The sequence below is a fragment of the Geotrypetes seraphini genome, chromosome 11 (assembly GCF_902459505.1).
Source record: "Geotrypetes seraphini chromosome 11, aGeoSer1.1, whole genome shotgun sequence".
Classification (NCBI taxonomy): Eukaryota; Metazoa; Chordata; class Amphibia; order Gymnophiona; family Dermophiidae; genus Geotrypetes; species Geotrypetes seraphini.
In genome coordinates this window covers 125768978-125795469 of record NC_047094.1, presented here as the reverse complement: position 1 = coordinate 125795469, position 26492 = coordinate 125768978, and the positions used below count along the sequence as shown (strand labels likewise).

Here is a 26492-nt window from a genome sequence, read left to right as displayed (position 1 = left end):
CATCCCTAATCCGCACAAATCCTCTCCCTCCTCCCCTCAGAGCTAGGCATGGAGCAGTGAAACAGAAGTTTTCAACTTAAAAACAGTTGCTTTAAAGGACTCTAGAAAAAGCCAATTGATGGAAAAGCCACTCACATTTTCTGTCCTTTATTTTTTTGTCCTCCCTAGGAAGAATAATTTAAGAAAGGTGGGTTTTTACCATTTTATTTATTCAAAAATGTTTTAATCCACTTGATTCTACAATCCTCAGTGGATAAGGAGTTGTGATTATTCCCAAAGTTAAAAATTAAATGATCCCTAGGAAAATGGAGGATGGAACCCCTTACTTTTCTCTTTATCCTGTTTTTCTTTTACATTGTTACAGTGATTTCTCCCCCCACCCCCTTTTACAAAAGCTTAGCACGATTTTTAGTGCCGGCCATGGCAGTAACAGCTCCTACGCTTATAGGAATTCTATGCGTGTTGGAGCTGTTACTATCAGGGCCAGCACTAAAACCCACACTGCGCTTTTGTAAAAGGGGGGAGGGGTTATTTCTTATCATTTCTCTTTTAGTTTTTCTCTATTTCTTCTTTGTATTTTTCTTTTTGTCTGGCATTCTCTCCTTATTTTTAATTCCTGTTCACATTTTCTACTTCTCACCTGCCTTTCACCATTCTTCCATATAATTTTATCTTTCTTCATTTTACCTTATTTGTTTGTCTGATTCCTTTGACTTTTCTCTCTCTCAGGTTTCTTGTCCATTTTCTTCCTTTATTACCTTATCCCATCCACTCATCTATCTCCTTCTGTCTCACCCACCCGCCCACCATCAGCTCCCTCCTCACGTCCTCACAGAGGTCAACCAGATCTGCGCCAGCCGTAGAATCGAGTGCACACAAAGGCAGACACTTCATAATGCCCTATTCATCCCAAGGCTGCCTCCTAGAGGGGGGAGGGACCCCCTCATTCAACTGCAATTAGAAACCCATTTACTTGGATTTATCCCTCAATGAAAAGACTGACTGAGGATTCACAAACAGAGAATGCCTCCCCCTCACTGCCCCACCGTATGGTGGATTTGCAAGGACTACTATCTGACTTTACAAACGATGAACCCCAGGCCCCATTTTCTCTTTCAGCAAGTCTTAGCCCAAGATGCCTTGCACAAACCCGTAAAATCATGAAAGTTGTGAAGAAAGCAAATTAGGGAACTGGTATTCACTATGGACCAGAAAAGAAGGGTAAAACCCCACAAAATCCTGCAAACTAGTTTAATGGAATATTTTGTAATATTTTACGTTAGGTATGTTAAGTGGATCACAATTTATCACAATATGATACAGTTTCAATATTACAAATTAAAACAGTACGCAGATCATTGCAAATAAAAAAACAACAACCCATATGCCAGTGGATGCCAGAGGTCATAATGCCACTGTACAGGTCCATGGTGAGACCTCATTTGGAATATTGTGTTCAATTCTGGAGACCAGAAAGATGTGCTGAGAATGGAGTCAGTTCAGCGGATGGCCACCAGGATGGTCTCGGGGCTCAAGGATCTTCCGTATGAAGTAAGGCTGAATAAATTGCAGCTGTACTCACTTGAAGAACGAAGAGAGAGGGGAGACATGATTGAGACATTTAAATATATCACGGGTCGTATCGAGGTGGAAGAGGATATCTTTCGTCTTATGGGACCTTCGTCCACCAGAGGGCATCCGCTGAAAATCAGGAGAGGGTAAATTTCATGGGGACTCCAGAAAGTATTTCTTCACTGAGAGGGTGGTCGATCATTGGAATGAACTCCCACGGCAGGTGATTGAGGCCAACAGCGTGTCAGATTTCAAAAATAAATGGGATATTCATGTGGGATCTCTAATGAGGTAAGGGCAGGAGGTTGGTGAGCAAACTCATGGGGGAAGGGTCACTGGAGTGGGCAGACTTGATGGGCTTTGGCCCTTTTCTGCCGTCATTTTTCTATGTTTCTATTGACATAAAATTACATAGTAATATAGTAAATGATGGCAGATGAAGACCTGAATGGTCCACCCAGTCTGCCCAACAGTTACAATCGTTACAAATTAATGCTTCAATTGGATTATCTTTCTTCTTTGCTATTTCTGGGTGCTAGACTGTAGAAGTCCACCTGGAACTACTGGAGTTACTGTCTAAGCTCGCTCGATGCCTTGGGTTCCAACGACTGGCGCTGCGGTTGAAGCTCACTCCAGCCTATCCAAACCCTCGCGTCATTTGCGGGATAAAGGCCATGAAGGTCCACCCAGCACGCTCTTCATGTTCTCAATGACTGGAATTTCTATCAAAGCCCTCCCCAGCCCATTCTAAACCGAATTACCATATACAGGGTAGAGCCCGTGCAACGCTGCCTAGTAGCGGCCCTTGTTCTTCAGTTAATACCACTGTGTTCTTCCCATACTTTTTTGTATTATGTCACCATTTTCTTCTCCACCACCTCCTTCAGGAGGACATTCCAGGCATCAACTACCCTCTTCATGAAAAAGAATGTCCTACCATTACTACTATGTTACCACTCTACAACCTCAATTTATGCAAATTATGCCCTCTAATCTAATCTAATCTAATCTAAACCTTAAGTTTATATACCGCATCATCTCCATGAGAATGGAGCTCGACACGGTTACCATCTTCTCTTCTCTGAAAACAATTTGGCTTTATATTAATACTTTTCAAATATTTAAACATCTGTATCATATTACCCCATCCCATCTCTCCTCTAAAGGACGCCTTTAACTGACCCAACTAAAATCACATGACCTCACTCTGGAATATATCTGGGCAAGGAACACTGTTAAGTAGAAATTAAGTGGGTAACGTTCCCTAACCTTTTGTCTCTTTACCTATCCTTTTTCATTTATTTTGGAATTGTATTTACTCCATTGTTTGTTTTTCTTACCCCCTCCCCCTCAACTGCATCTTTATGTTATAATTGGTTTTAGGGTCCTGTTTGTTGGAGTTTTTATTTTTATTTTTTTAATCTTTGTAAATAGCTTTGGATTTTGATATTGCGATCATATCAAATATTTTAAATAAACTTGAAACTTGATACACATTCAGGTCTTCCAGTCTCTTCTTGTATGTCTTTTGGCTCAAACCCTCTACCAGTTTTATCACCTTCCTCTGGACCACTTCAAGTCTTCTTATATCTTTACCCAGATATGGCCTCCAAAACTGACCACAATACTTCAAGTGGGGCCTTACCAATGACTTATACAGGGGCATAAATACCTCCTTTCTTCTGCTGGTTATGCCTCTCTCTATACAACCTAGCATCCTTCTGGCTACAATCATTGCCTTGTCACACTATTTTGTCACCTTCAGATCATGAGACACTATCATCCCAAGATACCTCTCCCTGTCTGTGCAACTTCTTATGTTCTTATGTTCTCCCTGCACATACATCTCCCTCGGATTTCTACTCCCCAAATACATCATTCTGCACTTCTTTGCATTGAATTTTAGTTGCCAAACATTAGACCATTCTTCCAACTTTTGCAGATCTTTTTCATATTTTCCACTCCCTCCGGGGTGTCCACTCAGTTACAAATCTTGATATCATCCACAGAAAGGCAAACTTTACCTTCTAACCCTTCGGCAATGTCACTCACAAACATATTGAACAGAATTAGTGCCAGCACCAATCTTTGATGCACTCCACTACTCACCCTTCCTTCCTCTGAGTGAATTCCATTAACCACCACCCTATGGCATCTGTCTGTCAACCAGTTTCTAATCCAGTTCACCACTTTGGTTTACTTACTTCAGTCTGTCAAGTTTATTCAAGAACCTCCTATGAGGAACCATGTCAAAGGCTTTGCTGAAATCTAAGTAAATTACATCTAACACACACCCTTGATCTAGTTCTCTTATGACCCACTCAAAGAATTCAATCAGATTCGTTTGGCACGATTTACCATATTTCTTTGGATCTTGTAACCCATGAGATTCTAGGAAATTCACTATCCTTTCCTTCATCAACACTTACATTATTTTTCTAATAACCAAAGTGAGGCTTACCAGCCTGTATTCTCCCGGTTCATCACTGTGACCACTTTTGTGAAGAGAGACTACATCTGCTCTTCTTCAGTCTCATCTCCAAGGATTTATTGAACAAATCTTCAAGAAGACCTACTAGAACCTCTCTGAGCTCACTCAATATCCTAGGATGGATCCCATTCGGTCCCATGGCTTTGTCCACCTTCAGTTTTTCAAATTTTTTATAAACACTTTTTTTCCATGAACAACATGGTATCTACTTCATTCTCATTTATAACTTTGCCAGCCAATAGTGGTCCTTCTCCAGACTTTTCTACCATGAACACAGAAATATTTGTTTAGTACATCTGCTTTTTCCTCATCGCTTTCCACGCTTAGATTACTGCAATCTACTCCTAACGTGTATCCCTCAGTGTCGCCTCTCCCTCTTGAAATCTGTGCAAAACTCTGCTGCGCGACTCATCTTCTACCAACCTTGTTACGCTTATGTCACCCCTCTCCTTAAGTCACTTCATTGGCTCCCTACCTGCCATCGCATACAGTTCAAGATCTTATTGCTGACCTACAAGTGTGTTCATTCTGCTGATCCTCAATATCTTTCCTCGCTTCTCTTTCCGTGTACACCTCCCAGAGAACTCCGTTCCTCAGATAAATCACTCTTAACATTACCCTACTCCTCCTCTGCCAATTCCAGACTTCGTTCCTTTCATCAAGCTGCCCACTATGCCTGGAATAAATTAACCAAGTTTGTCCTTTAGGCCCCTTCCCTTGTTTAAAAGCAGACTGAAAACCCACCTTTTTGATATAGCTTTCAATCCTTAACCCTACTCCTCTGCCCTCCAACCCAGCCAGCTGATTAACCGTTCCCCTTAACTGTATCCATGACATCCTGTTTGTCTTTGGGAAGCAGAGCTGAGCTTCTGATGTCATAATGGCTCTTCCACCAATAAGTGATGTCACAATGGTTTGATTATACTGTACCTCCTCTGCCCTCCAACCCAGCCCGCTGATTAACTGTTCCCCTTAACTGTATCCATGACATCTTGTTTGTCTGTCTTGCCGGTTTAGATTGTAAGCTCTTTGAAGCAGGGACTGTTTTCTTACTCTTTGTGACCGTATAGCGCTGCATGCATCTGGTAGCGCTATAGAAATAATGAATCGTAGTCGTAGCAGCTCTCGGCATCTTTTAGTCTCACAAGTCCTTTTCTAGTCTTCCTCCTTTCTCCAATATGTCTGAAAAAAATATTTTCTCATATTTATACATTTCTAGCCATTTTTCTTCTGCCTGTACTTTTGCCAATCACATTTTTTTTTTTTTTTTTTTTTGCCATAATTAAATATTTAAGAATACGTCCAGGGCACAGTTAAATGTCTGGGGCTAGACCTGTATTCCATGGTGAGGCCCCACCTGGAATACTGTGTGCAATTCTGGAGGCCGCATGATCGCAAGGATGTGCTGAGACTGGAGTCGGTGCAGAGAATGGCCACCCGGATGGTCTCGGGACTCAAGGATCTACCGTACGAAAAACGGCTTGACAAATTACAGCTCTACTCGCTCGAGGAGCGCAGAGAGAGGGGGGACACGATCGAGACGTTCAAGTATCTTACGGGCCGCATCGAGGCGGAGGAAGATATCTTCTTTTTCAAGGGTCCCACGACAACAAGAGGGCATCCGTGGAAAATCAGGGGCGGGAAACTACGAGGTGACACCAGGAAATTCTTTTTCACTGAAAGAGTGGTTGATCGCTGGAATAGTCTTCCACTACAGGTGATTGAGGCCAGCAGCGTGCCTGATTTTAAGGCCAAATGGGATCGGCACATGGGATCTATTCACAGGGCAAAGGTAGGGGAGGGACATTAAGGTGGGCAGACTAGATGGGCCGTGGGCCCTTATCTGCCGTCTATTTCTATGTTTCTATGTTTTAACAACAAGTGTCAAAAAGGTACTCAAAGTGACCAGATGATCACTGGAGGAATGTAAACACAACCCCCCCTCCTCCCCCCCCCCATATTTCTCCAGTGGTAATTGACCTCCCTCCCACCCTCTAAAGATGTGAATGGAATAGTACATATCTGCTTGTATGACAACTTCAATAGCGCAGAAAACAGATTCCTGGAGTACCTGGCAGGCAATGTAGTGAACCATAGATATGGGGACTCAGGCCCATATACCACTCTAACCTCTACACTTACAGTGAAATTTGTAAATCTTCCAAACTCCATTCTAATCCTGCTTTACCCATATATAGTTGTCACATGCAGACATAAGAGCTATTGGTGTGGTGTACAATTGGATACAGTAAGTTTTGCGGGGCTCACCATACAGTATATGGTGGGCTGTGGTGGGATATGTACCTGGGACATTTTATATGAGATTCACTTTAGTGCCCCATAGGGAACCCCACTGCTCTGCTGGGATCTCTATGTGGCCAGTCTACTATGAATGCTGGTCCTTCCTACATCCCAATAGCTCGTTTTGAGCATTTTTCTTTGGACATGGTTTTTTCTGAAAATGGTTCAAAAAGATAGATACACTGAGCACAAATACATCCATTTTTGAAAAATAAGATAGACATTTTGCAGCTTTGAAAAAGGACATGTTTGGTAGTGGATTTTATGTGCATGTTTCACAAAATGTCTAAACTCGGTTTAAGTCGTCATATCGAAAATGCCCTCCATTGTGTTTTGCTCTTGCCACTGTTCTCTTTTCTGCATGACCACCAGCATTGCTGCAAGTTTAAATATGAGAATGGGTACTTCCTGTTCTCTTGTTTAAACCTGTGGTGGCATCAGCCATCATGCGGACAAGCAGGAGAGAGTGCTGTAAAGCAAAAGTTGGCTGGAAGAGGAAGGTGAGCCACAAAGGAAAAGTTGGGTCAGGATGCTGCAACCCTTGGGTCTACACTAAGGAGGCCCTAAAATATTTGTTTACCCAAGTCCTGCCAGCAGTTATTTCTCTGTAATATCTCATGATGATCCAATCTTCTTGCTTTCCTCAGGTCTGGCAGCACACTTCTCCCATCAGCCAACAGATCACGTGACCGTTGCTGGCCAATCAGTAACCCTGGCATGTGTGGTGGTGGGCTACAGAGGAATGGTGCAGTGGACCAAAGATGGGCTGGCCCTTGGGGGTGAAAGAGATTTACCAGGTAGGTAAAACATTGCTGCACTGTGAGATAAAAGAAGAGAGAAGAAAAGAAGGTGATAGGACAAAGGGAGCATAAAACGAATCTGGTGGAGGGAGCGAACGCTGGGAATGGAAGGCAAAAGATGCCTCTAGGATGCTGTTTTGGTCAATCATCCCTGGTGCTTTATAAAAGCCTCATATATGACAGCCTTATATATTCTGGAATGAACTCTACTACTACTATTTAACACTTCTATAGCACTGAAGGGTGTTTACAGCACTATACATTTTGACATTAAATAGACAGTCCCTGCTCGGAAGAGCTTACAATCTAACTTGGACAGACAAACATGATATTGAGGGTTGGGGATGCAGAACCCAAGGTGAGAAGAGTTAGGAATTGAAAGCAGTCTCAAAGAGGTGGGCTTTTAACTTGGACTTGAACACTGCCAGAGACGGAGCCCGCCGTAGGGATTTAGACAGTTTTTTTCCAGGCATATGGCACAGCAAGACAGAAAGGATGGAGTTTGGAGTTGGCAGAGGAAGAGAAGGGCACAGATAGGAGGGACTTACCTGTTGAGCGGAGCATGCAGGGAGGAACATAGGGGGAGAGAAGTGAAGAGAGATAATGGGGGGCAGCTAAGTGAATACATTTAGAGGACAGTAAGAGGAGTTTGAATTGTATTCAGAAACAGATGGGCAGTCAATGAAGTGACTTTAGGAGAGGGGTAATGGGAGTAAATCTGCTTTCACGGAATATGAGTCGTGCAGCAGAACTCTATAGTGTAGGCAAAGCCATCACTGAGACTAATTACCCCAACTTCCCTTCCAACTTGAATTTTCTCTATAGGATGGTCTCGTTACTCCATTGTTGGGGACCCAGCATCAGGGGAACACAATCTGCGCATCAATCATGTGGAGCTCGCCGATGATGCAGTGTACGAATGCCAGGCTACCCAGGCAGCGCTGCGGTCTCAACAAGCAAAACTCACCGTTTTCAGTAAGTTAAACATCATAAGGGGGGTAGTGCTGGGAAGTTCACAGTGCACCCATTTTTTATTACTAGAGCCTTCATACCCTGAGCATGGACTGAGGGGCCAATTGTAGAGAGGGTTAGCACATGATGCTGAAAAGGGTTTTGCCCAGAAGCTAACCCTGTGTAAAACCTTGCATTAGACACAGTGCACAGCATATTAAAACCAATGGTAATGAGGCTATTTGCTATTTCCCTTCGCTACACAGAAGGAAGCAAAAGATTTTAAGGCTGAGCACAATGCGGAAACCTGAGCAGCAGGGTCTGAAGAGACAGTAGCATCTGTGAGGATCTCGTGCTGGTTCTTATTTTTTCCTGCTAGACTATGGGATCTGTGTACGATGAAGGCAGTCTTTATTGTGACAAATAAATCTTTTGAATAAAAACCTTTTACCAGGTAAGGGACCCAACACGGTCCGTGTTTCGGACTAACCTTCGTCAGGGGTCCACTTTTGATAAAGGCCCTTTTTTCCTTTTGATAAAATTCCCTTTATCAAAAGTGGACCCCTGACGAAGGTTAGTCCGAAACACGGACCGTGTTGGGTCCCTTACCTGGTAAAAGGTTTTTATTCAAAAGATTTATTTGTCACAATAAAGACTGCCTTCATCGTGTACATTCACCTGCAGTTTTTTTGGTTTGTTTGCTCTGGATTGTCTTTCACTGCAGAGAGTTGGACCCTGGTTTTCCCTTGTTTTAGAATATGGGATCTGTCAACTTTCCTGTGGCCTCCATGAACAGCCTGGATTTTTTTAAAAAACCCAGAATGGGTTGTGCACACAGGTCTGACCAGAAATTGTATCTGCGCGTGGGCTGGAATGTTCTTCAATCACAGCTTCAAAAATAGAGGAACCGGAGTAAATATTAACCATAAATATTCAAAACAACCTCCAGTTATACGAATGCTGGGTTTTATGCCAAGAATTCACCCTAACTTTTTCAAACAGATTTTTTGAACAAAAGGATATCAAAAGGGAAAAGGCCTCAGAAGCCACAAGGTACTATTTTGCACCAGGCACCAGGGCTATGAGAGAGACCTAGATACGTTTATCGGCTCCCCTCCCCCCCTCCCCCATGCTTTAATCATCAGCCAGAAAACCCCTTTTTTGTAAAGCGTGATACAATTGAAAGTTCAAATATTCAAATAACTACATAGTGGAAAACAAACAAGACTTATCTTATGTTGTTCCACCTTGATCAATCGTTTTACATAGAAACATAGAAACATAGAAAGATGACGGCAGAAAAGGGCTACAGCCCACCAAGTCTGCCCACTATTTTGTCCCACCCCATCAAGTCTGAGTGCTAATGACCCAATTCCTTAGCTCGACCTCCTTAGGGATCCCACGTGGATGTCCCATTTATTTTTAAAGTCGAGTACACTGGTGGCCTTGACCACTTGCACCGGAAGTTTGTTCCAGTGATCTACCACCCGTTCTGTAAAGAAATACTTCCTGGTGTCACCATTAAATTTCCCTCCTCTGAGTTTGAACGGGTGCCCCCTTGTGGCCGAGGGTCCCCTGGGGAAGAATATATCGCTTTCCGTCTCGACACGACCTGTGATGTATTTAAACGTCTCAATCATGTCTCCCCTTTCTCTACGCTCCTCAAGAGTATAGAGATGCAGTTTGTCCAGTCTTTCCTCGTATGGGAGACTCCTGAGTCCGGAGACCATTCTAGTGGCCATTCGTTGGACTGACTCAGCTCGAAGCACGTCTTTTTGGTAGTGTGGTCTCCAAAACTGCACACAGTATTCCAGGTGAGGTCTCACCATGGCTCTGTAGAGCGGCATCATGACTTCAGGTTGACGGCTGACGAAGCCTCTATTGATACATCCCAACATTTGCCTTGCCTTGTGCTGTTAGTAACGACTGCCGCTTCTGTCCAGTGATCGAACACTGGAATGCTGGGAAAATAATGTTAGAATTTGCCAACGATGGCCAATGTTTCATGATGTCTCACAAATGTTTATGCTCAGAAAACCATTCTAACCCAGGCACAGAGGAGTGCCGGTAAGCTTTTCTGCTCAGACATGCAAACAGCAGTAGCTTCCGTTAGCATAAAATTGTGTGTTCATGCATCATGTGTGTTCTCCCTGCCAAGTTTTGGGCATGCTCTATTTGTATATACATAATTTTGTTTAATAGATTAGTGAGCAAAAACTGAGTGTTACACTTACTTTAAAAGCCATACACTAAGGGGCTCATAATTTTAAAAAAAATAACATTCAAAAAGTGGCCTAAGTCGGTTCTTAGATGATCAAAAAGGGCATTTTTGGAGGAGTGGATAGAGTGGAAGGTGGGCGGGAGGTGGGCCGACCTAGATTTAGCCATCTGGCAGCCATAACCAAAAAGGTTTAACAGGTTGCCAGACGGAACTTATACATTTTGACTTAGACCAAGTCAATCAAGTATAAGTTTCTAATCGGGCCACTGAGCTGATCGTGGCTGCCGCGATCAGTTCAGCAGCACAGGCAACCTGTCCCCCCACACTGTTAATGATCGTGGCAGGAGAGATGCCTAATCTCTCATGCCGCGAACCCTCCTAACCACCCAGTCTCTCCTGCCGACACCTCCCCCTGGACTGCCACGATCACCAGCAGGAGGGAGCACACGCCCTCCTGCCGGCAAGAACACCCCCCCGAACCCCGATCCGAACACCAGCAGGAGGGAGCCCAAGCCCTCCTGCTATCAAGAACCCCCCACCCCCCTGAACCAAACACCGGCAGGAGGGAGACCAAGCCCTCCTACAGGCCAACCTCCCCGTCTCCCCGAACCGATCAACAGCAGCAGGGAGCCCAAGCCCCCCTGCCGACATAACCCCTCCCCTGAACCCCCTTCCCCCGGACCCCCTCCATATCACCCCAACCCCCCCTTCCCACACACTTAAAAGATGGATGGACAGGTTATCCCTCTGGCTGGCCGGCAGGCCCGCTTTCCTCCAAATGGCAGGCCTGCCCCTTCCCAGTGCATTGTGGGATGCACCAGGGAGGGGTCTAGGGCCTGATTGGCCCAGGCGCCTAAGGCCCTGCCCATCGCAGGGGCTTTAGGCAACTGGGCCAACCGGAATTTGGCCAGTTGCCTAAGGCGCCTCCTATGGGTGAGGCCTTAGACACATGGGCCAACCTAAGATTCGGGGTTCAGGGGGGTATTCTTGCTAGCAGAAGGGCTTGGGCTCCCTCCTGCCAGGGCTCAGATCAGGGTTCAGGGATGGTTTTTCTTGCTGGCAGGAGTGCTTGGGCTCCCTCCTGCCGGTATTCGGATTGGGGTTTGGGGGGTGTTCTTGCCAGCAGGAGGGCTTGGGCTCCCTCCTGCCGGTGATCACAGCAGTTTCAGCAGGAGAAATTGGGCATCTCTCCTGTTGCAATCATTGCGGGGAGTAGGAGGGGGGACGACAGTTCCAGGATTCTGTAACCAGTTTTTGACAGATACCAGTTACAGAATCCTGCTTTTAAGCGAAGGAATGGCCCCTCTTTCGCCTAAAAGACCTTATTTTGGGTGTTTGGGACTTGGGGCGATTTTGTGGTTGGGAATGTTACTTAAGGATAGACGTAGTGGTGGTTTGGGCAATTAAGCTGGTGAATGTAGAGGTAGGCCATTCTTTAAAAAAAAATTTAAAAAAAACTCATTCTGGATGTTTTTTTAAAAATTATGGATATTTCTCTGCTGCCTGCTTTCTGCATCCAGAGACTTAGGTCAAAAGGGACTTAGACGTTTCTTTTGATTATGCCCCTCTAAGCTATCAATGCTTGGCTCTAACACAGGCTCTCTGCAGTGGCTACAAGTCTAATAGGGAACTGTTAGTGTACAGCCAAAGGTACCCCCCAAAACTGACCATATTCCTTCCTTTGCCCTACAGTTCCTCCTGAAGATCCCATCATTCTGGATGGTCCCATCCTCAGGCTAAAAGCTGGCGTGCCCTACAACCTCACCTGTCATGCCTCTGGGGCCAAACCTGCTGCTGAGATCTCCTGGTACCGGGATGGGGAGTTGCAGGACAGTGCCATTCACACCAAGGTGAGGGGGGGAGGAGGGTTGAAATTATTCTTCTTTCTGTATTTTTAGGTCTAAGAAGGTCTATTGTCAGAAGTGACAAGATGTGTTGAAAATGGGTCCCAGTCAATATTTTAAAGAGCCAGAGGGAACATTTCATTTACTTATGAGAAAGTTTTGTTGTCTAACTTTTTAGACTTTTTCCTTTTTATTTCAACTATTCTGTGTGTTTCTCTTTACTGCCTTTCCTCTTGTTGAGATGAGGGAGTGTTTTTTTTCTATTATTATTTTATTGTCCTGTGCACCCCCATCCCCATTCCCAGCCTTGGCCTCTCATGCTCTTTGTCAGTCTGATGTACATCTACAATTACCAGCACACAATTTTGGTCATTCTGGCATTCAAGATTTTTCCATCTGGTTATTGACCCTATGGTTTGTGAGCATGTTGTAAAAGAAATAATTAAAGTGACAAAGTGAAAGAATTATAAGGTACAGAATGGAAATAACATAAGAACCAGAAGCACTAAGCTAAGTCAGACCAAAGCACCATCCAACCCACATCATAAGTACCCGGCAGATCCCATCCTTGCAGCTCAATCCAGGGACAAGGGATGTTTTTTCGCCAAATCTACCTGGCTAGAATGACATATGGGCTTTTCCTCCAGGAATTTGTCCAACCTGCTTTTAAACACCCAGGCCTTGTCCATATCCTCTGGTAACACATTCCGCACCTTAATTGTGTAATAAGACAAAAAATACTTCCTCCAGTTTCTTTTTAATTTGCCACCTGTTATTTTCATGATGTCTTAGCATTATTGGAGTGCATAACCAACCATGCCCTATTATCCCGCTCCATGCCACTCCTGAATTTACAAACCTCTCTCAATTCCCTTTCTCTGTTGTCTCTTCTCCATATTCTTTCATAAGGGAGTCCCATAGATGAGTACTTGTTTCAGGTATCAGTCCTTCCCTCCTTTTTTCTATTTTTGTCTTCCTTCAATTGGCTTTCAGTCACTTTTTCTGGGTGTCTCTGTGACTGTGCCACTCTCCTTTCCATGTTTTTATTTCTTCTTGTGTTTATTTCTCCTCATCTCTTTTTTTTTTCTTAAATCATTTTTTTATTTTCTTCCTTTCTTCCTTCCACTGTTTCTCTCTTATCTCTCTCGCTCTTCCATTCTTTTCTCCTTTACTCTCTCACCCACTCTCCATTATGCTGATTCCCTGCCCCTCTCTCCTGAACTCTCTTTTCCTCCCCTCCTTTTCATCTTCTCTCACTTTGTAAAGATGAGCCCCAGGCAGACAGACACACCTGGAACCTTTCACTGCACAGATTCAGAACATTTAATTTCCAAAGCAATTTGTATGTATGGTAGCAAATCAATAACAAAGAAGTTAAAAATAAAAGAGTTTAAAAAATAATTGTAGAATAAGGTTACACAAGACTCTCACTGGTGCCTGGACATGGCTTGCCTCTCACACTGCTTCTGTTTCTGTTTCTCAGACTACGATGGATGATGGGAGACGAGAGAGCACAGTCAGCACATTCCTCATCACCCCCAATCACAAGGACATGGGAAAAAGCTTCACTTGTCGTGTTACCAACCCAGCTGCACCTGCAGGCAAGCAGACATCAGTAACACTCAATATACAGTGTAAGTCCCATCATCTTACTCCGATTCACTTGTACTTTCTGGCACTCCTGCTCTGCTCCTGCTTATTCTCTTCTGACCTAAGGAAAGGGGTGTTAGTTCTCGGAAGCCAGTTTAAAAGTATATGGCAGCAATTCTATAACTTGGTGCCTCAAATTGGATGCCTCGATGCCGTATGCTGAGCAGCAATTCTATGATGGTATTTCGATGCCAAGTTTTCATGATAGAATATGAGCATACATTGGCATCAATCCACCTCATTTAGGCACATCCACTTATGCTACAGTAGGTCTACAGCTGTCATAAGCTGGTGTGCCTCAGTAGGCCATGCAGTGCCCACAACTTAGAGTATTCTAATAGGTGCGCACACAAGTAGGAGAAACAGCCATGTCTCATCCATGCTCCAGGCCCCAGAGGAGAGGGAATCAAAAACACAAAAGATGATGCCAAACAAAAAAAGCACAATAGTTCTCCAAAAGTGAGTTTTAATGCGAGACCTGACACAGGCTGTGTTTCAGCAGAATGCCTGCGTCAGGAATGATCAGTGCCAGTAACACAATCGGAGGGGGGTGGCTTTTTTTCTTTCTGCAAAGCAAATAAATAAGAGCTGGGCTGTGTCCAAGCACTGGCGCTGGATTTTTGGATTTCTGAAGCCACCTAATGAATAGTCAGTTAGGAGCGACGTTCAGCACTTAACTGACTATGGGATATCACATAAAGGTAGGACTGGTTTTATGCAGTTACCTTGACCAGTTAGGTTCTGAATATTACATAACTGGCCAAGTTCTAACTTTGCCCCTGGAATGCCCTGAAATAGCCAGTTTTCAGTCTGGCACTAACCAGTTATTTTCAGTAGCTGTTTCTGACTGGTTAAATCATTTTGAATATTGACCTGGGGAGGATTATATTTCCTACTACAAAAAAAAAAAAAGTGATCCACTCCTCATGCTCTCACATGTCAAGAACCCAGGGAATCCCTAGCACATACCTTCCTGCAGCCTAAGTACTCTTCCAGGTGTCAGAGGCATCTGCCTAAGTAATCTTAGAGTGTGAGAATATGTCTGTGTGGTATGTTTAGGCCAATGTGTCTGTGTGAGGAAGCAATGCTTTAACCATGTCTCACTCATGGCTGGTTCTGATTTTCCCTTGGCAGATCCCCCAACTGTTACTCTGTCTATCCAACCACACACTGTTCCAGAAGGAGCGAAGGTCTCTTTCCTCTGTGCTGCCACATCCAACCCTGAGGTGACAGGATACAGGTAAGGCTGTCTCTCTGATGCAAGAGAGATCACTGAAACCCCTCCTCATAGGAACCAAACTGTATCACTCACCTCCAGAGACTTCAATGATAGTGGTATCACCCTCTCAGATATCTCATCCCCTTTCAGCTTGGGACACTAGTATATAGGCACAACCTATTCTAGCCTTCTCCCACTCCTGTCCTCTCTGTTTTTGTTCATCAAATTCATAGTTGTAAAAATTAAAGCATGAATATTGATAACTCAGAAGTCTTTTAGTGTTAACATTTCCATTCATACTTGGTTAGTAATCACAGATCCGTAGCAGAGCATAATCTCATAGACTGCCTCGCTGTCTAGTTCATAGTGCCCTCTAGAGGTAAGAAAGAGGAACTGCATTACTACTGCCCCTATCTGCCACTGCTCTAAAAATGGGGGAATCTTTGTTCAGAGCAATTTATAATGATTTTTGTCACAAAGGTGTTATAACTTTATGAAAAGTCAGTCATGACGATGAATTACTCACTTTGACTCTTGGATCTCCTTCTTTCTGGAACACTCGTCATCCTTGGTGACTTCAGGGTCTATGCTATTGATCCCTCTCCAACTCCTACACTTCCTCTCTCTAACATCCTCATTCATTCTCCAGTTGTGCTCTACCACCCCTACGCACCAGAATGGCCACTGCTCTACCACCAATTTCTGCACCTCAACTCAAATAGTAGTAGTAGTAGTGATGTTTAACAAGCAGACTGAAATACTCTTCTACTAAGGAAGACGACTGGCAGTTCTAGTTTTTGGGCTTATATTCCAATGGATTCTGGTGTCTCTAGCCCCAATGTGAAAATTAGCACTGCATTTACTAGAATTCATCAGGATGGTGACTGTCAGAAATCCAGAACGGAGTCACTAGACAGCTCTGACATCCCTGACCAAAAAGCCTATCACTGGCTTTTTCTGACATTCTCCTTTCTGAGAGAAAACCTTGCAGAAACTGCTGTAATACAGTACCAAAGACTTGGTTCTTTCTGCTGACTTTATGGGGTGGATGAAGAGGGAGAAATGCATATTATGAGCATTTTTCCCTCTTCATATTATGAGCACAGACCTTGGCCAAGTTCACTGTACCAGCTTGCTCCATGTTTTTCTAGACAGCCTCCATCCAATATTCAGCACTATTTAGCCAAATGGGAACAGCTACTGGCTCTAATATTCAGCACAAGATGGCCACTGAAAAATAAAGGCTAGCCAGCTATTCACAAAATTTATGTCGCTGGCTGGTTAAGTTGAGAATCCAAATTGGGCTGCTTAAATAGCTGACGAATATTGACATGGCTGACTAAGTTTTTAGTGGACAAAATAGATTGGATATTCAATGCTGGTCACTATAATCAGCCGGGTAGAAACATAGAAACATAGAAACATAGAAAATGACGGCAGAAAAGGGCTATAGCCCACCAAGTCTGCCCATTGCAATTTGCCTCCCCCCAGAGTTCATTCCCTTAGAGATCCCACATGAGTATCCCATTTCTTCTTAAAATCAGTCACGCTGCTGGCCTCAATCACCTGCAGTGGGAGTCCATTCCAACGCTCCACCACTCTCTCGGTGAAAAAGTACTTCCTGGAGTCGCTATGAAATTTCCCTCCTCTGATTTTCAGCGGATGCCCTCTGGTTGTTGAGGGTCCCATGAGACAGAAGATATTATCTTCTGACTCGATACGTCCCGTGATGTATTTGTACGTTTCAATCATGTCTCCCCGTTCTCTTCTTTCTTCAAGTGAGTACAGGTATTGAATATCCGGGCTCAGCACTGACTGCAGGAATTAGCCTGACTAACTCCCATACTCTGAATATCGGCCCCGTTGAGTCCAGTCCTGGGTTTATTCCATCACTGAACTAAAGAATGACATGGGGACAAATTTTTCTCCGTCCACGCTGGAACTCCTTTTCCTGTCCCATCCCCGTCAGTTCTTTTCCTGTCCCTGCCCAATTCCTGCAATTTCCATCCTCATCTGCACAAGCCTCAAACACTTTAAAATCATAAGTGTTCGAGGCTTGTGCAGTTAAGGCAGAGCTTACAGGAATGGGGCAGGGACAGCGACAATGACAATGACAAAACTCACGGAGATGGGACAGGGAAATTGAGTTCCTGTGGGGAAGGAGACAAATTTGTCCCCTTGTCATTCTCTACACTGAACATATAAATATGTGTTTTTCTTATAGAAATTGGACCCCCAAGTTTATGGCCAGGTGTCTCACTTTGTACAAGACAGCACTGTTTGTAAAAAAAAAAAAAAATTGTCCAAAGTCCTGCTTAACCACAAAGAGGACACACACAGCAAAAGAAGTGTGATGGAATTTTGTAACTGACATAAGAAGGGAGCCTCAGATAGTGTGAGGCATCAGTATCTCCCTAACATTCTCCACTTCTGCTCTCTTCTCATCTTTTGCCTATCCTATTTCTTTTTATGTCCCTTCTAGGTTCTTCTCCATCTCTTTCCTTCTGCTCTAAGCATATCTACAACTCTCACACCTCTTAAACTCATTTCAATCCCACCCCCTCCTTTCTACCTCCTTCTCCTCACAGGTGTCCCCTGCCAAGGTCCTGCTTCATCTCTCCTTCTCCCTCCAGGGCCTCTTCATCAAGCCTGTCCTTGAATTCCTCACTGTCTCTCACTTCTGTCCCTTAGAGTGTTCACTGACTCTGCTCTTCCACCCCATCATCCTAGGCTCCTATCCATCTCTCCCAGCTAAAGGGTTTTTTGTACCTGTTCAAACCATGAAAAAAGCTAGAATGCTTCAAACTGCTATGTGACAAGTGTCTTAACAATATTCTTTGACTGAATCAGCCAGTCCTGCTGTTTACCCATCACTTAAGTATATGAGTTGAGTCTAAGCATTGCATCCCTGCATGTTGCAAGCAGGAAGAGGGTATGCAAGAGCCAATATGGTCTTCAAACATGGATCATTCACACAAGCTACATTTCTTACTCTCTACCTCTCTCATATAGGTGGGCAAAAGGAGGAGTCCCTATCGCCGAGGCGAATGGTGCCAACTATGAAGTTATAGTAGACCATACGTATTTCACAGAGCCAGTGTCCTGTGAGGTCTCCAATGCCGTGGGAAGCACTAACATCAGTACGCTAGTGGATGTCCATTGTGAGTACAGACCAATGATGCTTCATTATTCTTTACTTAATTTGAATTTCTAAATTACTTTTCTAATATTAGCTCAAAGCAGTTCATCATAGTGTTTTCTCTTAAAGCAAGAGCTCTTTCAGAAGCAAACTGCTTCTTCCTTGATTCTCTTCCTGGCCCTTTGATAGAAACATAGAAACATGATGGCAGATAAAGGCCAAATGGCCCATCTAGTCTGCCCATCTGTAGTAACCATTATCTCTTTCTCTGTCCAAGATATCCCATGTGCCTATCCCAGGCCCTTTTGAATTCAGACACAGTCTCTGTCTCTACCACCTCTTCTGGAAGACTGTTCCATTTATCTACCACCCTTTCTGTAAAAAAGTATTTCCTTAGATTATTCTTCCTTGGTTTCTTTTCCTGTCTCCCGCCTCAAAAGTATGTGTTACATTTTCCATTTTATTGTAAGAAAAGGGCTCGTATATTTTTAAACATATAAGTCCTGTTTTGAAATAGCTCTTCTCCACAGCCTCTCATCAGCTATTCATGCTGTATTCATAGCACAGAGACTGCAAGCCCACATTTCCAAAATCATTTCAATAGGAATTATGATGGCCAGGCCAGGATGTGCGCAATTTTCCAAATGTCCATATTTGTAACAAAGAAACAGACTGGCACAGCCTGTCGCTGATATCTCAGAACCCTGTGGTGACCCTATTGTGGGGAGATGTAGGGTTGTCAGAAGTACAATTGTGTCTTTGGTCAGGGACTATGACCTGCTTCAAAAGTCTACAGAACATCTCTCCACACTATCTAACATCCATTTTTATCCTTTTTCCCTACAGTTGGTCCCCGCTTGACATCTGCACCCAAGCCTGTGAATGTGGATGTTGGTTCTGATGCAGCCTTCACCTGCAGCTGGGCAGGGAATCCACCACTTACCTTGGCCTGGACCAAGAAAGGCTCCAGCGTGGTGAGTCTTGTAGCTCACCACAGTGTATTCATATAGCCAAACAAGAGAGCAATAAGTAAACATGGGAAGACACCTTCTATAATACTTAGAAAATTAGCAGTTTAAGTTTTAAGTATATTAAGATTTTTCTATCCTGCTAATTAAGCGACACATTCTAAAACAGGGAGATAGGGAAGTGTTGCAAAACAATACATGATAGTGAGAGGTTGGGGTAGAACTGCATTAGCTATAGGAAAGCAGGTAAAGGGGAAACCACTTAAGGTTTTTGTATCCAGGGACCTGCCTCCATAGTGCAAAAGAAATAAAATTAATTGGATTTAAAGCAGTTTATTATTTATAGTCTACCTTTAACAAGGCGGATTACAACCTTACACTTATATATTGTATACATCTGTGAAAAGAAACATCTTCAGATCTTCCTTAATTCGATCAAAAAAGCAGGGGTAATGAGTTCCATAGGTCTGATAATGAATGGCATACTAGATGGACCACGCAGGTCTTTATCTGCCATCCTTTACTATGTTACTATGTTGCTATAGGCAAACCAAAAATTGACCCACAGATCCAAGGAACAGACAAAAACAAAAACAACTGTGGAGAAGATATCCAAGATGCAGGCTTTATTGAAGATACAATCTTTTATTCCACATGATAAAATGTCTAGGACCCAAAGAATGGGAACTAAGGACCCAACATGGTCTGGATTTCGACTACCCTGTCTTCCTCAGGGGTCCTATGAATAAAAGTTGAATAAAATATGGCTTGAGATAATGTTATCTCAAGCCATATTTTATTCAACTTTTATCAATGAGCTGTTTTCATATGAAATGTTATATGATCATATCTTCCTATGGGCCCCTTTTATCAAGCTACACTAGAGGTTTTAAGCATAAGCTGGTGCGGTAAATGGTAGAGAATTCATCTGAGCATCAGAGCACTTACCTCAATAGCCTGTGCTAAAAACTTCTAGCACAGCTTGATAAAAGGGGGAGGGGTATTTTGTTTACAAGCCTTATTTTGAATAAGTTGTAGATTAAGTTCTTTTGTTTGGAGAACCTTGTAGAGAGAGTTGCAATAGTCTAATTCAGTGTTTTTCAACCGCTGTTCCGCGGCACACTAGTGTGCCGCGAGATGTTGCCTGGTGTGCCGCAGGGCCGCCGGGCCCGGAGCTGACAGGGGGCCCGAGGCAGGGGCGCCAGTAGCTCGCCAAGGCAAAGTGAGTCGATCACCCAGGACTCACTTTGTCTTGGCGATCTAATCTATCGAGCCGATAAGTCTTCTTCTCCCCGACGTCAATTCTACAGTCGGAGAGGAAGTTCGGGCCAGCCAATCGCTGCCTGGCTGGGCGGAACTTCCTTTCCGATTGTAGAATTGACGTCAGGGAGAGCATGCGTCGGCGTCGGCTTTGGGGCCTGTTATCCATTGGTGGGTCCTGTTCCCCGATGGCAGCGGCAGTGGCAGTGGCTTGGGGAACGGCAGGGAGAAAGAAAGAAAGAGGGCAGGCAGGGAAACAGAAGGAAAGAAGAGAAACAGAAAAAAAGAAAGAAAGGTCAGGGAGAGAGGAAGAAAAAGTTGGGGGAGGGAATGAGGTGTGGAGGAGAGAAAGCATACAGGCTGATAGAAGGGAAGAAAGATTGGATGCACAGTCAGAAGAAGAAAGTGCAACCAGAAATCACCAGACAAGGTAGGAAAAATGATTTTATTTTAAATTTAGCAAAGTGGAGGCAGTTTTCAAAGGAATTTGCCCAAATAACTTAATAGTTAACTGGGTAAATTCCCAGAGATGAAAACTTCCCTTCACTTACTATGCACAGTTCTGAATTTATATCTGCTGTCTATATTTTACAATATGGTCACCTTTTACTAAACCGCAATAGTGGTTTTTAGCGCAGGGAGCCTATGAGCGTCAAGAGCAGCGCTGGGCATTCAGCGCAGCTCCCTGCGCTAAAAACTGCTATTGTGGTTTAATAAAAAGGATGGAGGGTATATTTGTCTATTTTTGTATGCTATAAAAACCAAATACAGAGAGAGACTGAGAGCTGTTGACGAAGAGCTACGTGTGTGTCTTTCTTTGATTCCAGCCAGAATATCAGCTTTGTGTTCAGCCAAACAGGCCCAGGTTTCGCACTGAATAAAGTATTTTATAATTTTTATTTCGTAATAAAGTAATTATAAAATACTTTCTTTGTGTTTATTTGATTCCTATTCAAGAGAATTACTTTATATATAGTCAATATAGGCAGAGAGTTAAATTTTTTAACATTTTCTAATGGTGGTGTGCCTCGTGATTTTTTTCATGAAACAAGTGTGCCTTTGCCCAAAAAAGGTTGAAAAACACTGGTCTAATTGACTGATGATTAAAGAGTGTATCAGAATGATGAGTACAGGAGGGTGTATTAAGGATTTTATTGATTGGATCAGATGAAGTCAGTAGAAACAATGCTGCATTTTACAGTATGTGAAGATGGCCAACTCTCGAAACTTGTTTTGAGGAGGATTTTAGGATAAGCATTGATATGAATCAAAAGTAGCATTCCAGTGCTTTAGATTGGACATTTCTTTTTATTTTAGAATATTTTGTACTTAGAATAAGGAGTTGCCTCTTGCATAACTATTGCTACTTCATATCAAATCAATATAAAAAAACAAAAATAAATACATTTATACAGTGGCGTACCTAGGGTATGTGGCACCCGGGGCCCATCAGTTTTTGACCCCCCCTCCCCCCATTCACCCTCCTTCTAAAAAATATTTTTGTAATAACCATGAAACGGTATAAATGGTCAGAATAGAAACAGGGAGTGAAAATTTTCTTTTATTGAACCTCATAAATGTAACCATTATTCCAAACATAACATAACATAAATTATGTCTGAATTGTCATGACATCAGAAGTACGTATGGAGTAGTTGCAGGTGATGCTTGTGACAGTTCTGATTGTGTTAGTTCGGTTTTATGTGTTTTTTGAATAGAAGGGTTTTTATTTCTTTTTTGAAGGTTTTGTAGTTTGTGGTCGAGGTCAATAGGTTGTAGAGTTGGGGGTCGAGTGTTAGGAGGTTGTCGAACAGTTTTTTCTTTTGACGTTTTTGGTTGGAGGGTGTGTGAATGGTGTGTGAGTTCTCCTATGTCTGGTTGAGGTGGATTTAATTATTTAGCTGAAGAAATTAGTTACCCCCCCCCCCCATTCCACACACATTAATTCTCTTCCATTTTTGTTCCCATTATAAAAAATACTGATAAGTTCCCAGAAAAAAAATACATTAAAATAAGAAGTGAAACCAAAGGCCCCTACAGATGAGAACATAACATAAGAATAGCCTAACTGTGTCAGACCAATGGTCCATCATGCCCAGTAGCCCATTCTCATGGTAGCCAATCCAGGTCACTAGTACCTGGTCAAAACCCAAAGAGTAGCAACATTCCATGCTACCGATCCAGGGCAAGCAGACACTTCCCCATGTCTTAATAACAGACTATGGACTTTTCCTCCAGGAATTTGTCCAAATCTTTCTTAAAACCAGCTAAACTATCTGCTTTTACCATAACTTCTGGCCACTTCATTTTTAAGCTTAGATCTTTCCTTCCAAACAGAGACCTTGCTAAATGTCAAATACAACACAAGGGAACTTCACACGGACTTAGCTGTGCAGGAAATGTGAATCTCCTCATACACCCACCTATAGTGCAAAAATGTGCAAAGGTCTGTTTTTTTTTTCTTTCGATCACTAGATAGTCTAATGCCACACAAGCAGCACTGTTACAAAAGGTCAATGCTAAGGTTAACAAAGTTTCCTTCCTTGGACCACAAGGAGATACTAACAAACCACTGGAAGAGATCCCAAAACAACTACCTAGGCACAATACCCAAAGACCCACTCAGTGTGTGAACCAGTTGAGTGGAGTGGACTAACTGGGGGGTGGAAAAGGGCCCGGAGTTTGCTCAGGAGAATTTCCAAGACCACCTCTTCCTCTCAACACATTGACACACTGCCGCCACCACCACCACCACCACTAGGAACACCTCACTGAGTAGGCCAGCAATGCTTATAAACTTTATAAAACACATTATTATATTTTTTTTATAAAGCACATATTTTAACTGAACTCTTTGACATCCTCAGCCTTTCCATTCACAAAAATAGAAGGAAGAAAAGTTCCCATTTCCTGTTGTCTCATGTCCCCGGCCTATACAATATTTTTCTTCTGCAGACCCTTCAAAAGTCTGACCAAATCCTCATTTCACTTGCATTATAAAGTACTGAGGATGCCATCTCTCCCCAATCCCAGGTCCTAAAGTCTGAGACAGTAGCGCAAACTGCCCGATTCAGGAAGAAAAATTTTGATTCAGCCTATTTAATTGGTTTTTCGATTCGATTTTTCTGCCCAGTTGGGTGATTTTTTTCAAAAATCCAGGTGGGTTTTATAGCTTTTTCACCCCCTTTGGCGTCTCCTAACCACACTGGCGCTGTGGTGTAAATAAAATAAAGAAACAAAAAGGACTTTTCCTCTCTCTGTTAAATCCTAGCTCACGTTTGTGGTCTAACACCAGCTCTGGCAGGATACACATTTCAAATCTGACATATTGTAATCACAAAACAGAAAATAAAATTAATTTTTCTACCTTTTGTTGTCTGGTTATTTTTCAAATCTTGTTGGTCCCAGGCTCTGGTTGTCTTCTGATAACTTGCTTGCCAGGGTCTCCTTCTTTCTTCATGCTAACCATCCATCTGCCATCTCTGTCCTCCCTTTCAATTTCCCTTCCCTCCCCAGGAAGTCTGGTATCTTTTCTTTTTTTCATCTCCCTCCACAGATCCACCTTTCTTAACTACCCTTTCATCCGGCATCTCTCCCTCCTTCCCCACCGCCCCAGGGCCCACCATCTCTCCCTTTCTTTTCCCAATTACCCTCCTATCCAGTATCTCTATCCCTCCTCCAAACCATCCCTTGTGTCCAGTTTCTCTCCCTTTCTGTTCCTTCCCTCCCTAAATCCCATGGTCCATCATCTCTCTCCCTCTCCTCTATTTTCAGACCCATTATTTCTTCTCCCCCAAAGTCTGGCATATGCACATCTCTTTGAACACCCCCTTCCCTCTGTGTACTTCTACACCAGGGTCCCCCCAAAAGGCCTGTCCCCCCCCTTGAAGGCCTGTCCCCCCCTTGAAGGCCATCACCCCCCCCCAAGGCCTGCACCCCCTTGAAGGCCTGTCCCCCCCTTGAAGGCCTGTCCCACCCCCTTGTAGGCCTGTCCCCTCCCTTGAAGGCCTGCCTGCCTGTCCCCCCCGAAAGCCTTTCTCCCCCCATGAAGGCATGCCCCCCCCTTTAAGGCCTGCACCCCCCTTGAAGGCCTGCACCCCCCCCCGAAGGCCTGCACCCCCTTGAAGGCCTGTCCCACCCCCTTGTAGGCCTGTTCCCCCCTTAAAGTCTGCCTGCCTGTCCCCCCCTTGAAGGCCTGCCTGCCTGTCCCCTCCTCCCCGAAAGCCTTTCTCCCCCCATGAAGGCATGTCCCCCCCCTTTAAGGCCTTCACCCCCATTGAAGGCCTGCACTCCCCTGAAGGCTGCACCCCCCCAGAAGGCCTGCACCCCCCCGAAGGCTGCACCCCCCCAGAAGACCTGCACCCCCCCTGAAGGCCTGCACCCCCTTGAAGGCCTGTCCCCCCCCTTGAAGGCCTGTCCCACCCCCCTGTCCCCCCCTTAAAGGCCTGCCTGCCTGTCCCCCCCTTGAAGGCCTGCCTGCCTGTCCCCCCCCCTGAAAGCCTGTCTCCCCCCATGAAGGCTTGTCCCCCCCCTTTAAGGCCTGCATCTCCCCCTGAAGGCTTGTCCCTCCCCTTGAAGGCCTGCACCCCCCCGAAGGCTGCACCCCCCCGAAGGCCTGCACCTCCTTGAAGGCCTGTCCCCCCCTTGAAGGCCTGTCCCACCCCCTGTCTCCCCCCCTTAAAGGCCTGCCTGCCTGTCCCCCCCTTGAAGGCCTGTCCCACCCCCTGACCCCCCCTTAAAGGCCTGCCTGCCTGTCCCCCCCTTGAAGGCCTGCCTGCCTGTCCCCCCCAAAAGCCTGTCTCCCCCATGAAGGCTTGTCCCTCCCCCTTTAAGGCCTGCATCTCCCCCTGAAGGCTTGTCCCTCCCCTTGAAGGCCTTCACCCCCCCGAAGGCTGCACCCCCCCGAAGGCCTGCACCTCCTTGAAGGCCTGTCCCACCCCCTGTCTCCCCCCCTTAAAGGCCTGCCTGCCTGTCCCCCCCTTGAAGGCCTGCCTGCCCCCCCCAAAAGCCTGTCTCCCCCCATGAAGGCTTGTCCCCCCCCTTTAAGGCCTGCATCTCCCCCTGAAAACCTACCTGCCCGCCCCACCCCGAAGGACCGCTCGACCCCCCCTCCCACCCCCCATCCAGACATCCGGTTCTTCCCCTCTGGCCTCCCCGCCCCATTTAGAGTAGAAGCAGCCGCAGCAAGATCGCGATGTCAGCAATCTTGAGCTGCTTGTGCTGTTCTCCGCCGCGGACCCGCCCCCCTCCTCTGATGTCAGTGGAGAGGGCGGGACCGCGGCGGAGGACAGCATGAAGCAGCGCAAGATCGCTGACATCGCGATCTTGCTGCGGGTGTTTCGGTACTCTTAATGGTGCGGGGAGGCCAGAGAGGAAGAACCAGACGTCGGGGGGGGGGGGGAACGGACAGATGCCAGAGCACCCCCTCAGGGCTCGCACCCGGGGCGGACCGCCCCTCCCACCCCCCCCCTTGGTACGCCACTTCTTGGGCATACAGATCTCAAATAAAGATCTTGGGTTTACTGCAAGGCAATCACATTAGGGTCGATACATTAGGGAATACAGCTACCTCCCACAGTTGGCAGTGAACCTGGATATTCAATGCCAAGGCCATATCCACCCACCAGCATTGAATTTCCATAGAAACATAGAAACATAAAAACATAGAAAGATGACGGCAGAAAAGGGCCAAGGCCCATCAAGTCTGCCCACTATAGACCCTCCCCTTAAGATTAGCTAGTGTTTTGCCCTGACCCTCTTAGGGATCCCACATGGGCGTCCCATTTATTCTTAAAATCTGGCACGCTGCTGGCCTCGATCACCTGCACTGGAAGCCCGTTCCACCGATCAATCACTCGCTCCGTGAAGAAATACTTCCTGGTGTCGCCGTGAAATTTTCCGCCCCTGAGTTTGAGCGGGTTTCCAGGTTCAGTTGAGCCACCGAAGACTTAGCTGATCAAACTGCTATTCATTGGCTGGCTGGCTAAGGCATAAGAACCAAAGATAAACCTGTTTTTAGGTGGGTCTATCTGGTTGCTAGACTTAGCCAGCAACCCGTTTGAACATTGGTGGTTAG

General features: G+C 44.8%; 1 protein-coding gene across 1 annotated transcript in view; it reads left to right on the top strand.

The window, feature by feature from the left end:
• The window catches only part of KIRREL2 (kirre like nephrin family adhesion molecule 2), a 55492-nt gene that overhangs the window by 17090 nt on the left and 11910 nt on the right, over positions 1-26492 (top strand). Inside the window, exons 2-8 of the mRNA XM_033962729.1 lie at positions 7012-7161; positions 7990-8139; positions 12029-12186; positions 13664-13814; positions 14965-15070; positions 18062-18210; positions 19035-19162. Of these exons, the coding sequence (XP_033818620.1) occupies positions 7012-7161; positions 7990-8139; positions 12029-12186; positions 13664-13814; positions 14965-15070; positions 18062-18210; positions 19035-19162 (992 nt within the window). The remainder of the gene's footprint in view (positions 1-7011; positions 7162-7989; positions 8140-12028; positions 12187-13663; positions 13815-14964; positions 15071-18061; positions 18211-19034; positions 19163-26492) is intronic.